Source organism: Helicoverpa armigera, chromosome 25 (genome assembly GCF_030705265.1).
Source record: "Helicoverpa armigera isolate CAAS_96S chromosome 25, ASM3070526v1, whole genome shotgun sequence".
NCBI lineage: Eukaryota > Metazoa > Arthropoda > Insecta > Lepidoptera > Noctuidae > Helicoverpa > Helicoverpa armigera.
In genome coordinates, this window is record NC_087144.1 from 7,495,760 (window position 1) to 7,510,200 (window position 14,441).

At 36.9% G+C, this 14,441-nt stretch overlaps 1 protein-coding gene across 7 annotated transcripts in view; it reads left to right on the forward strand.

Annotated features, from left to right (window-relative positions):
- LOC110379485 (KH domain-containing, RNA-binding, signal transduction-associated protein 2) overlaps window positions 1-14,441 on the forward strand; it is a 213,625-nt gene that overhangs the window by 172,262 nt on the left and 26,922 nt on the right. For all 7 annotated transcript variants that reach the window (XR_010277766.1, XR_010277767.1, XM_064041545.1 and 4 more), the window contains exon 3: window positions 9,563-9,660. Coding sequence is in view for 5 of the 7 variants with exons in the window: in XM_064041545.1 (XP_063897615.1) it covers window positions 9,563-9,660 (98 nt within the window). In the remaining 2 variants the exon portion in view is untranslated. The remainder of the gene's footprint in view (window positions 1-9,562; window positions 9,661-14,441) is intronic.

Sequence of the window (14,441 nt, forward strand, 5' to 3'; positions counted from 1 at the left end):
TGGTTGTAGTTTTAAGTGAAAAATATTCAATACTTTGTAGAAAGTCAGTGATGTTTACTGCTTCCAGCTTTCATCTCAAATTCATGCCAAAAATAAGGATATGGTTAGTTTAAGGGAATTTAACTAGTTTTATTCGATATAGGCCGTATAATTGAGTATACATACACATTCAATTAGCATCAATTAGCCTACATACCAATTTTTTATGTATAAGAAAATCTGAAAACAACATACTATTTTCAAAATTATGAACTAACAACTAACAATACAGTTAGCCAGCACATCAGAACTAGAAACTATTTCAAAATTGCTCAAAAATACGAAACCCATACCACAATTTTTTTACCACCAATCATGCTTACAATCACAACCGCAGTCAGAGCTGAAACTAGTGTTACTATACTATAGGTAGTTAAACCAGGGTTTGTAGACTTACCATAGAGAACAAAATGACTAGCGGAGGTGCCATAACGGAAAATTTCCAAAGAAAGTAGCGCGCCAAAATGCGGGTGTGCGGGGGACGAGGAACGTTACTGTCTCTGCCCTGTCTTTTTTTGTGAAAAAAGTCGTTGACAGAATATATCTAAAAGAACCCGAATGCCTTGTTAGATCACTTGTATAGCTATCGGCACGGATAATGAGCTCTCGGCAGAAGAGTGGGGATCGCTTTGCGCACCGTACACTTATACACTTATGGCAATAAACCAATAAATCACTTCTGCGCAGGTGAAGGTCAGGACTCAATATCCTTGCCGATGATTATAACTGATCGTACGGTGGTAAGGCACGGTACAAATTTGACCTAGAAGAAGGAGCCTGACCTACATACACTATAGCATCTCTGCCATCTTTCCTTTCTCCATGAAACTGACCCAATCGTTAGACTTGTTAAGTCAAACAACTGCGGGGTAATATAGACCAGTGGTTTGTTAGTTTAGTGCAAGGCTCTAGTTGGAGCGGTCAGCGGTCGACGGTTCGGTCTGCTTATGTTTAACTTGCTAACTGGACGTAGAAATTAGACGGCAGTTAGCTTGACTTCGGTTTTGGTCGACATAATAGGTGGTTCTTGAGATGCGTTGACTTTGTAGTTGAATGAAATGCGACTGCAGTTCTTGGTTTGTGAAAAACTTTAAGACGTATAATCATCGTCACGAATCTTGAGCGCTGACCTTCACTTGCGCAGAAGTAATTTATTGGGTCCCTTTTGTAGTATGAAGTGAGGCGTGGGGGTGGACTAAAACGGTGATTGGCCCGCAGCGCATCGCGTCATAGCCTTCACTTGGGATTGGTTCACTTCTGCGCAGGTGAAGGTCAGCGCTCAGGATTCGTGCCGATGATTCTAAATAAATTTGTCATCGATTATTTAGGAGCGGATTATCAGCTAGGTTTTGCTTGCGCCACACATTCCGAAAGGTTTTTCATGTGTCATTGTTAAAACTTTTAGTTTTCAAATATTTGTAAGCCAGACGTACATGAAGTCAGACGAGAACATCAGTAATACCTACGCTACTGAGAAAATCACTGGTATCTTTGAATATGTAAAAAAACAACTTGCACCCGAAGATAGATAAATGGTAAGAGTCCGATAGGCAATAGTAAAAGAAAGGGATTATCCTACTTTTCTGAAGTTATCGCAAATCTTTTCTTCTCTGCCTTAATATTGCACCAACAAAATAGCTTAACAAATGCATCAACGGCTAATTAGAACATACAAATACAAATGTTCCCGCTGCAACTGACAACCCACCGGCTTGATCCACTTTAAAACTTAGAACTAACATGTCACGCCAAATTGGACCTTAACGTAAAGCAAACACCTTTGCTTTTCCCCTAACGGTTTGTTCAAAGTTTGACGGCTCTTGGCTGTCAGATTAGGAATGAAGCATATAGAATTAGAGATTTGACTAGTTGCAGGAAATTGTTAATAGTTTCGTGTATTTCAGAATTTGGTTGATTGTTTTGTAGCTGAAGTGTTCTGCTTTTTGGTTGATTAAAAAGTTAGGTCACTGTTACATTACAGCTCAAGGAATTTTTAATAAGAAGCTGTGTTTGTATTATAACATTTAGACTTTGGATCACAGTGCAAAATAAATAATCTCGAATAGCAGCGTCCTTTTTGAAAAATGTAACTTTAACTCCTCTTTTAATATAGCCAGTGTATATAGGTACTGATACCAAGCAGGATTTATAGGATTCATCATTTTTAAGGCAAAAACAGTAAACCAGGTTCGATCTTAGACCTGTCAAACGAAAATAAACCCTATCAGAACGAGATAAAAACACAAATAAAAGGCAACGTCTTTACGCATCCATAAAACAGTAACAGCACCAACGTTATTCCATTTTAACGTTATTCAATTTTTAATTTTTATAGTTTTAGAGCCTACCTTTAATTTAAGAGCATACACTAACTGTTGTTTCATTTATTCTTAAGATTGTCTGTATGTGTCTTAGTTGGTAAGCCTAAATAAATAAATAAATAAATAAATAACGAGAAACCACAGATGTTACAATATAAAGCTATAATGCATTATTCAAATTAATTTAAATACAGTGTCTGCCGAAATAAGAAAATTCACTACATCTAAAAGTCAATTCCTGACACAGTTTTTTAAAATTCCCTCCCGACGGCTCTTTACATTCGAAGCGAAAAATTCACCTACAAACCTACATATTCGAATCTACATTTTGAGTACGTACGGCCGCCATATTGGAGAGGCAATTAGCATGGATAAAAATATAGACACGGCAGCCTTTCATAAAGAATTTTGGATGTAAGAGAGCACTTCATTTGCTGTTTACTCCATGTCCAAAAAAACTAATAAAACTTTTTGTAGGCAAAGAGTCGTTCTTTGATTTGTAGTGTTTATTTTTTCTAGTTAAGTTAGGTTGCTGAAATAATGTACCTACAGAGACATGATTTAGTTGGAAAGGATAGGCGGATTTTTAAATAATTTCTTATTTGAAAACGTTGAACTTACAAAATTCAACATGGTCTAGTAATTTCCCTGTCTTGAAGCATCTTAAACTCTACCAACTAAGCATCAGTGTCTTATATGAACCTGCTGCCTATCTGATCTCAACAACCCAGTTAACCGGGTAACCCGAAATTTCTTTGTCAAAGTGGTTGCTGATATTCTGGCTTCTGACTACCAGTCGCCGTTAAAAAAGGTCCCCCGTCCCCTACCTACCTTATGATCAAGCGACCTGTGCCGCTTCTATTTAGCCATGAGCCCAATAACAATTATACCTCTTTATATATCTTTGCACCCTTAAATTGCACCTACAATGAAAAATCGATACACATACAAATTGCGAGAGACATCGTATAAGGCCACATACACAGAGGTCATTAGTGGACTATCAGCCTGCATTAACGCTAAGCGCTTTGTTCATTAGCGAACAAGATATCTTGTGAGCCTTTACACACGTTTTTCTGTACATTGAAAATGATCACAGACGATTGAATTAGTTTAGAAGTAACAACGATACATAGTTAGTTATAATAACCTGAAAAAAATACTTATTACGGTTTAGTTAATGAAGAAGAAAGCAATAAGAGAAACGAATGGATAGATTATGTGTAAGACCATATGAAACAGACTAGAAAAGTATGAAAGAAGACATATTGAGCCAACTTAAAATGAAATTGAGATAGGGGAGGAGGACTATGATGAGTAATAAGAAATTGGATACAACCATCTGTCCATACAATGAAAGGTAGATGAGTGTTAGGCGTTTTTAGACTTTCACCCAAAAAAACTAAGAATATTGTGAGAAAGCTGTTGATACAAAGATATTTCTTTTATAATGTTCTATGACATGTGGTATCATAGCTGTGTAAGCTAGCAAAATAATATTTTATTCCATGCTTTTAGCTCACAGGATGTCTTCAAACACTCATTAGGAATTTACTCCAGGAAATCCTCCGCCATTTTCCGGAAGCGTGAAGTATTATTGATTCATATGTTGGCAACACTGGCGTCCGGTCGATGGCAGGCAAAGTTGGCTCTCTTGAGTCCCTCCGGAGTCTTGAACGTATGCTTGCTTTAAGTTGGTAAAGCTTGAGATGTTAACTTTGCCTTGGAAGTACACACTGCAAGATAAACTGTCGGACAATAGTTGACCTGATGGTTAGCCGACATAATTACTATGTACTATTACATAATTACATAGTAAGTCGATCAAACTTTTAAGTCGGTCTGATACCATACCGGCTGGATACCACTAGATCGTTGCAATTCAGATGACTAAAAGTTTTCTTAGAAGCCCGGGAAAATTATATTTTCTGACCTTTTCATTAATAGACCACCAACTTGTAGAACCATAAAATATTGCATGAATTTAAATGCTCTGCCATAGTAAAAATATTCAGCTAGAATTAAAAAGCCTAAAACATTTGAATATTTTAAAAATTAAATACAATGTAACCTGCACGAATTCCAAATAAAATATATTATTATAAAAAGCACGCAATCTTAACTAGAACATGTCACAAATAACTAGAAAAAACCGCAATTATTCAAATCAAAATAAAAATAGAAAATATTATTCGAACACATGTAACTCTACAACTAGGAAAAGCTTTTTATACCTATATTTCTCCAACCGAATAAAAGAATGGATAGATTCCAAGAAAAAAAACATTAATTAAACAGCTTTTTCTAACACTTCTTAAGTTCAGTATCTTATATAAAATGATTAAACTGAATCTCGGCAAAAATGAATAGCTGCCGATTCATGGATTTAAGGCCGGCTCCACACGTTGGCCCCAACGCTAGTTCCAACGTTGGACCGCAAAATCGGTGAGGCGTACACACGTTGGCGCATAACTTAGTTCTGTCCTATAAAACCGACACGAGACGGCCAACTACCAACGCTCGCCCCAACGTTGGGGCCAACGCCATTTTCTCGATCCACACGTTAGACGAATAGCGTTGGGACGAGCGTTGGGGCCAACGTGTGGAGCCGGTGTAAGAAAAAACATCATGAAGAATCCAGGCTCTAAGGTTTCAATCGTCTTGACTAAGCGTGGTGATTAATGATTAATCTTCTCTGTGTGTAAAGAGGCCTGTGCCCAACTGGGGGACAGAAAAAAGGTTAAAATTTTTGACTATGGTTTAGTCAACTTGAAATAATCCTTCGAAATAATAACACAACCTTTTTAAAACATCTATAAATAATATAATAAATCACCTATATAATCCTATCTACGTCAAATAAATAATTTATGCGTTCACAGCCATGCTTCTAGTTTTGACACGGGATTATGTTGCCATGTGAAAAATAAACGGCCAAAGGTCAAATTGGCGGGTAAAATGACAGGTGTCAAATGTGAATTAAATATGGCGGATATGGGTATTGGGTTCAATAGAGCGAATGTTGAGGAAAGTTATTTTGTTCTTTATGATATTTTGCTTTTCAGTTTATTTGGAAGTTATGGTTTTTTTTTTCAAAATCAAACATTGAAGAATATTAATGACTATCGTAGAAAATTATTCTGAATGAAATAAGTACATATACCCAAATATGTTCCTAAATGAAACTGTATTATTATTTATCATTGCATCACTCGTCAAAAAGCTAACAGATTTTGCTTGTCAAAAAAATTGGCGGGATAAATTACAGCTGTCAGCTGTGAATCAAATATGGCGGAACGAAGTGAAAAGCTGATTGGTACATAATCAGATTACGTTTTGTTTTATTCCCAAAAACGTATTGTTTAGTTTCAACGGTGATATAAAAACTAACTAGCTGTTTCGGGCGGGTTCACTCTCGTCCCAAGAAAACTATTTTCCGACATCCGGATAAACTTTTTTTTCTTCCGTGTGTAGGTACTACCTATACGAATGCATGCTGAATTCCATCTCCATCAGCTCAGCTATAGGTATTACGGTGAAAAAAAGAAATTTAAATCATCCTTGAAAAATAAAATATAAAAAATAGGCTATCTCACTAAACATTTTCTAAATCAGCTTTGTTATAATGAAGATTTAATGTATTATTGCAAATATGAGGCTCAAAGCGGTTGTAGCCCTTTCGGCTATTGAAGTAGGCCACAAGAGAGACCCCTAGTGTGAATTTCATAAACTTTCCCAAAGCCAAACCTCATAAAACACAAATACTAAATGTTTTGTATTAGTTTGTTTGTTCAGCGCTATTCAGAAACTGCGGGTAGTTTGGAATTAGTTATGGGCAAACAAAGTCACTTGTTTTAGTAAGTATCGACTATAAGAGTACCCGCACATTGCAAACTTTTAGTCGGCCGATAGTTTGTTTGGGCTCATAAATCAGTATGAAAATGAATGGTAGTACACACATAACAAAGATCATGTATTTAGCCGGTATTAGACCGACTGAAAACTTTGATTGGAATCACGATTTTCTTTTAGTTACTGCAAACCATAGGTTCAATAACTATCGGCCGACTGTTTAGTCTGTAGTGTGCGGATACTGTAAGGATTTATTAATGTGGGCCCTATTTTCGTGGTTGTACCTATAAATTGCTGTTTTTTATTGATCTTTCTTCAGAGTTTATTGTTTTGAGAGTCTTACGAACGCCTACTTATTTTGCGAAAACAAATGAAGGTTCTATTTCGAGATATTCATTGCTATCAAGATGAGCAGGTCATTCAACCCATTTGTAAATATTTTTTTGAAGCTATTTCTGCAATAAAAATCCACTGATATCTACTATTTGGACATTTGGATTTATTTTGTTCGAGAATGCTGTATATTTACAACTATCATCATGTTGATAACATGCGACGTCGTTTTTTGCATTTTTATTTTTTTACTAGCTGTTGCCCGCGACTTCGTACGCGGATCCTGTCCCTTATGCCAGCGACAACGAGGTCAGCAAAATCAAAGATCTGAATAGTCTGATATTGAATTTTAAGGGACCGAAGAGAAACGTTCTATATACTTAATTTTTGTACTTTAACAGCAAAAGCACAGCAGACTAAACAAAACGCTGAGAACTGAACCGCAATAGACGTGACCATAGGGATAAAAGTAGTGATTCTAATTAGTCCGCATTTGTGTGTGGCAAAAATATTACACGTATTAATACGTTAAAAAACATTAAATAGATGACAAAGTCGTGGTGAATTAGTGGAAGTCGTGGTGGTTTAGTGGGTAGAGAACCAATCTCTCAACTATGAGCGTGCGTCTTTGATTCCAGGTCTGGCAAGTGCCTGCCAATGCAACTTTTCTAAGTTCATATGTACTTTCTACGTATATTTTGGATACCAATGACCGTCATTTGGAGGGGATGTTAAACTGTAGGTTCCGGCTGTCATTGAACATTCTTGGCAGTCGTTATGGGTAGTCAGAAGCCAGTACGTCTTACCAAGGGGTGTTGGGTTGAACGGGTAACCGGGTCGTGGAGGTCAGATAGGCAGTCGCTCCTTGTAAAACACTGGTACTCAGTTGCATCGTGACTGGAAGTCGACCCTAACATAATTGGGACAAAGGCTCTTGAGATAATAACGACAATAATAATGAGATATAGGTACCGCAGGACATCTGAGGCTGGGAGACGGGGAGTAGCGACCCCACGGGGCTATATATACTGAGTTCTCCAGGGAGAGTATACTGTCCCCCATCTCCGGCCGGTCGGAGTGAATCATGACGGGGGTAGGTCTCACGCCTCTGGCTTGGCTTGGCCGTCCAGAGTGGAGTCGCTAGAGCAGGATTAGTAGCCCTACTCGGAGGGTAGGTGCCTCATGGTAAGCACAGGGAGCGCGTAATCTGCGTTTAAAGTCCACCGAGGTATCCTCACCCTTCAGCCGCTCATGTCCCTGTTGCCCTCTTGTTGCTATTCAGTGACTGGTTCCCGGGCGCCCAGTAAGTGAGGTGGCGAGTCTCCACCTGCCATTTTTAGATGTACCTAATAGGTACATTGTCATCCACTAACATCCCATCACAATAGCCCAAGTAGTTTTCCTCCATAGTTAGCAATATTTTAGCACAAAACCGGGGATTGTCTTTTTTTAACGACGTCTACCGGGGATTGTCCTTGGGTTCATTTCTATAGTGTATAAAGGGATAATCGTCGGTTTCGTGTCACCATTTCATTAAAGTTGTCTCAAAAGGGCTTCAGCGAGTTGGCTTCGGCCCCACGTTTGCCTCCCAAAAATTCGGAACTCTATAGTCCCGAGGTCTGGAAGAGACATACAATATAATAATGAGATATAACGCAACAAAGTCGGAGAGTGGGGGATGACGCCACGTCTAGGTGTGTAAAATTTGTACTAAGCAGTGAATTCAAGCGTTGTTGTATCTTCGTTATTATTTGTTTGTGAGAGAGAAAAGAAAAATACGTGTCTAAAAGACGGACTAATTACTTTTTTGATTCACCATCATCATCATCATCAGCCTATCGCAGTCCACTGTTGGACATAGGCCTCTCCAAGTGCACGCCACTGATTCACCATACCTATTTCATAACATTCATTTCTATACATTTCAAGTGTAGTATTGCTCCTGAAGTTCCACATCAGGTGTTCCAGATTTTCGATGTTTATACGTCAATAGAGAGTGCATCAGATTGAACCACTTTTGCTAAAACGTCATATCTTCATATGCTATAATCTAGCTGGGCTCCTGGAGTTCCACATCAGGTGTAGGTGTGGTTCAATTTTTATAAGTCAACAGAGAGTGCTTATCAGATTGAACAACTTTTGCTAAAACGTCATACCTCTATATGCTATAGTCTAGCTGGGCCCCTGGAGTTCCACATCAGGTGTCAATTTCAAGATCTTCAATTTGTGTAAGTCAATAGAAAGTGCTTATCAAATTGAACAACTTTTGCTAAAACGTCATACCTGTATATGGTACAGAGAAGCTGGGCTCTTGGGGTTCCACATCAGGTGTTCCAGATCTTAAAATTTATTATCTCAGCTGAAAATGCTCATCACATGAAACAATTTTTGCCATGGCACCATTTTTGTATCTCTTATAGTTTTGTTGGTCTGTTGGAGTTCTGCATCAGGTCTTCAAGTTTCGAAGATAAATTATAGCCTATATGTTGACCAGGCTTAATACTGATACAACAAAGAAAAAAACATTGAAATCCGTTCAGTAGTTTGGAAGATTAGCGTGTACAAATCTAAGAAGATGTATACAAACTTTCATCCCCTATTTTATCCCCTTAGGGATGGAATTTATCAAAATCCTTTCTTAAGGGTTGCCTACGCCATAGTAGCTTTATGCATGCAAAGTCTCAGTCCGATCGGTTTAAAATTGACAAAGTTTCATACAAACTTTCATCCCCTATTTTATCCCTTTGGGGGTAGAATTGATCAAAATCCTTTCTTAGCGGATGCCTACGTCATAACATCTACCTGCATGCCAAATTTCAGCCCGATCCGTTCAGTGGTTTCAGCTGTGCGTTGATAGATCACTATGTCAGTCAGTCAGTCACCTTTGAGTTTTATATATTTAGATTATACCTATTGTTATATTTAATATTGCATAGGTACTTTTTAATTTAATCACATCTTGTAAAGTAATTCTACAGCAACAGTATTAAACTTTCTTTCTTTCTCATTGTTCTCAGGTGAATGGCGAGGAGAAAGAAGGATGCTGGACATCACTAGAGATAAGCCGGTCAAAGTGTGCGTCCGAGTTGTGGTGCCCGTCCGGGATCATCCAAAAGTAAGTGAAATAAGTTGCAAAATGAATCAAAAACTTGTTTTTAGTTTAAAACGGGACCCTATTGTTTTCGCTCCTCTTTCCGTCCGTCCGTCCGTCCGTCTGTCACCAGGCTGTATCTCATGATCCGTGATAGTTAGAGAGTTGAAATGTTCACAGATGATGTATTTATGTTGCCGTTATAACGACAAATATGAAAACTAGAATCAAATAAATATTTTGGGGGCTCCCATACAACAAACGTGACTTTTTTGCTCATTTTTGCTCGATTTCGATAAATATATAGAATATTAGTTTCGATGGCACGGAACCCTTCGTGTGCGAGTCCGACTCGCACTTGGCCAGTTTTTAATACCCGTCCATGAGTTAGGATTTCTTGTTTTTTGTCTTGTAATCCGTCACTAGTATAATAAATAATAATAGGTAATGATAAATTATTGTAAAAAGCTGCCGATCTAGGACTGCGGTATTGTTTGAAAGAGTTACCACAGCCCTGGAACATAAATCCAAGTACTGGACTGAAACCGCAGGAAACGGATACATTAAGTTTTTTTATGATATTAATCAATCATCTTAAAACATCATCATTGAATTAATAGAGTAAAACTTTTGTTTTTCTCTATGATGATGTAGAATCTGTAGATTAGTAGTTATGGAAGCTAATTTTGAGTTTGTAAATATAGATTGAAAATACTAGTTAAAGAAAAAATACTAGTTAAATAAAAGGCGAATAAAAAAAATCGGAACTGTACCTAGAAAATCAGGCTTTCTTCAACGGTGTAACCAAGAAATGTAAGAAACTTCAATAATACTATTTTTTGCTCCCCCCTCAAATGTTTTCGACTATAATAAATAGCGTTATTTGCTAACATAAATAAGCAGTCACGTTTGCAATGCGAATGGAAATCGTTTGACGTAAATATATCGCGTTTTGTCGGCGTTGCACGTGCGTTAATACCTACGTACGGAACGCAAAATGTTCTGGGTTCCGTAATAGGTAATTTGGATTTTTTAAATCGGTGGAACGATGATGTTGCGGGAATTTATTATTTTACGCATTTTTCGGCGTATAAAAGGTGTTTTATTGTAAGCTGTTCATATTTGTCCAATCTCCCACTTAATATTATGAAGCTGATAATAATTTGTTACTTTGTTTTCTTAAACGCCCTCATCTCAGAAACTACTGCACTGATTTGTAAAATCTTCCTGTTTTAGATAACCAATTTATTGAGGAGGATGTTATAGATTTTTTGTTTGGGAGCGTGGAGTCCATAGTTTGAAAAGGACATAGGAGAAACCGCCGGCAGAAGCTAGTAAATAAAATAAAAATCGAATGAGATAACATGCATTTATGTGAATAAATAAATAAATAAAAAACATCGACTGTGCAATAATTCTTTCTTGAGAAAAGTATCGATAACACATTCACATAATTATGAGCTTACATTCATTCAATAATCTATAATATTTCACATGAATAAATTCTAAGCTACACATACAACTGACATTTACAACATTACCAAAACAGAACAGAACATCACTCAATCAAACAAACAGTATTGTGTTATAGAACTTTTATCTTCAACTCCCAAAAAAATGTTTGCGCAATCGGCATTCCCATTTCATTTGTTCACAATCTTATGAGACACGACAAAACCCGACTTCCTACTAATATTGTAAAGGAAAGTTTGTAAGAATGTATGAATATTTGTTACCCTTTCACGTAAAAATAAATCCGACTTCAATAATGCTTAAAACCTTCTACTAAGTCTGACAAATACTGCGCTGAAAACCGCAACAAAATCAGTTCAGCCAAGCGTGAGATAACGTCGCACAAACATTCCTACATACATACATAGGTACAGGTCAAACTAAGAATTTCTTTTTTTTTTTTAATTCGGTTTAAAACTAGGCAGTGGAAATATTGATTTCTGATACTTACACGAATATTAGACATTTAAATAAAACTACTTTTTATCACGGTTATATTAATATTATTTAATCCCGACGTTTCGGATACTTTACAGCATCCACGGTCACGAGCAGACGAATCACCTTAGTCTCATCATCCTCCGAGCCTTTTTCCCAATCATGTTGGGGTCGGCTTCCAGTCTAAACGGATTCAGCTGAGTACCAGTGCTTTACAAGAAGCGACTGCCTATCTGACCTCATCAACCCAGTTACCCGGGCAACCCAATACCCCTTGGTTAGACTGGTGTCAGACTTACTGGCTTCTGACTACCTGTAACGACTGCCAAGGATGTTCAATGACAGCCTGGTCATCACCTTAGTCTCAATGGAGTTTAATTAGACTTGGAGTAGAATTAGGCTACTTTTTACTCAAGTTCTCTAGGGACGCGAGTGAAACCGCGGGTGTAAGCTAGTATATAATATTACGTACGGAACCCATTCTTGCTCTGCCGCTCAATTTTCTCGAATGAGCGAATACTCGAGTCATTCCAACGCTTTGCGTGTGATAAATAAGGCATCACGCTTGTTGTCCAACACGGAGTATGTAGTGAATGGAGTGTGTACAGGAATGTACACATACTTCTCCATATTACGGTTCACGATGTAGACACATAAGTTATGTAGCTTAGGGTGCATATGCGCAGGTAACATGCATTTTAAAAACGTGCGGGTCCAGTGACTCGCGCATGTCCCAAAGCAAAATACCCACCCGCGTGCTCTTGTCACTTGTCACTTGCGCATGTTAACTTGCTCCCCTTTATTTAGGGACAGTCATCACCTATAAAACTGATGAGTATTTACATTTACGAAAAATATGGGAAACATGCTAATGCATCGACATAATCTGCACAATATAGGTATCAATAAATACATAAAAATTAATGTATGTGATTAATATTACAATTTAATATTACAATCTTCATACTGAAATTACATTCATACGCCTTCTGAGGCAGATTTTGGTGGTACTAATTTTATTAAAATTGTGAACATATTTAATACCCAAAATGTATATGAATAAATAAATTGATTTGATTTGATTTGATTGATTTGATTTGATTGACAATACATAAGATTTTTCTGCAGAATATGAAAGAATTTTCCAAATGCCATTGTAAAGTAAATCTTCTTAATACTCCATTCACTACCTACTCCGTGTCACTGAAAATACCCCACGTACGAATATGGCTATCTACTATTTCCTCGCTGTTACACGTTGAAAAATTACATAAATTTTCCTCAGAGGCTCAGGATGTACTCGTAAAGGAAAATTGAAATATCAAGGTTTTTTTTCCGAGATGAAAAAATGCAATTTTGATACCACTTCGTACTTAATAATCGAAAAAAAATAACTACAAAAATCAAGGTCTTGCAAATTGATTTAGAATGTTAAAAAAATATCCAAATAATTCGTTTTATTTGTACCTACTTAAAAAAATTGAGGTTCTCAGTTTGACCCTTGTGTATACCTATTTGTACAGTCAACATCAGGTCAGTGGTAACAGTTTTATAGGAACGAGAATACTTATTACTATTGAGTTAACATGACAGTTACCAGTTGATGCGGTTTTCAATATAGTATATATTTGTTAGCTTTAGGAGGTTTTAGGTGTAGTATTATTGAAGTAGGTAGTTTTTATTTTTTTGTAAACAGTAGGTATTTAATCTGCATACCCACGCCATAACTATTTCTAAATCTATGCTCACGCTTACTATTCGTAAACTTTTCTCGTTACCAAACTAGAAAAAAAATCCCCCTGTTTACGTCAGATTTTCAGAAAATGTCAGCCTTAAATCTTTCATAATAGAAAACGAGTTCCATTAACAAAATCGTTATCCCGATAACAATCAATAAGGGTTAAAAAAACTCGTTTCAAACCAAATAGAGATAAATCAAATGATTTCCTTTAGGCTAAGAATACATGACCAACTGGAGACTCCATAAGCAATAATCTCCATGTGAGAAAGTTTAACAATTTAAGCAACGCTACATATAGTGAAAGCCAGAAAGCCCACTCATGCATTTTGGATCACTTCGTTATACTCACTCACGACAAAATTGACAAATACAATCATAAACTTAACACACACATGTATATGCAAAATGAAATTCTATTCTATCTGTTGATCGATTCCTACCTTCGGCAGAGTAACATAACACAGTGCAGCTGTGAATTAAAATTGTAAAGTTTTGTTTTGTATAACTTGTTAATACATCTTTCCAGAGATAACTTGTATTGTAAGAGAGCCATTTTAGATACTTTTTGAAAAGAGTGTCTATGGAGTTTCCTGCCGGTTCTTCTCATGAAACCCACTTTTTGGAACCGTGCAACTAGCCCGACATTTCGAAACAGTTTATAAAGGCATTTTTGGAATTAAAATAAATAGTTTAAGTTTCAAAGGAGAGGGCACGGTAATGGCGTATCCTGACGATTCAATGTTCCAAGCCTTCACGCGATAAAAACCACCAAAAGAAACGCCATTAACGATATCACCATAGGATTGATTGAACTGAACTTTATAAGCGAAAAAAAAAACATACCGGCCGAATTGAGAGCCTCCTCCTTTTTGGGAAGTCGGTTAAAAATACGAAATTCCCTCTTTGTGTTTTAATACTCTTTTTACCCAGTTAACGAACAGAAGGGAACTTTTTTGCGCATCTGAATAAAATGGCCTTAACCGTCTTCTGGGTTGCGTACTTTTAATTTTAAATTATAATAAAATAGTGATTTTGAGTTCCTACTGATGAAGCTGTGGCAGAATTTTCATGATCTCACTGGCACATAACTTTTGGAAAGATAAATTGGTTTATT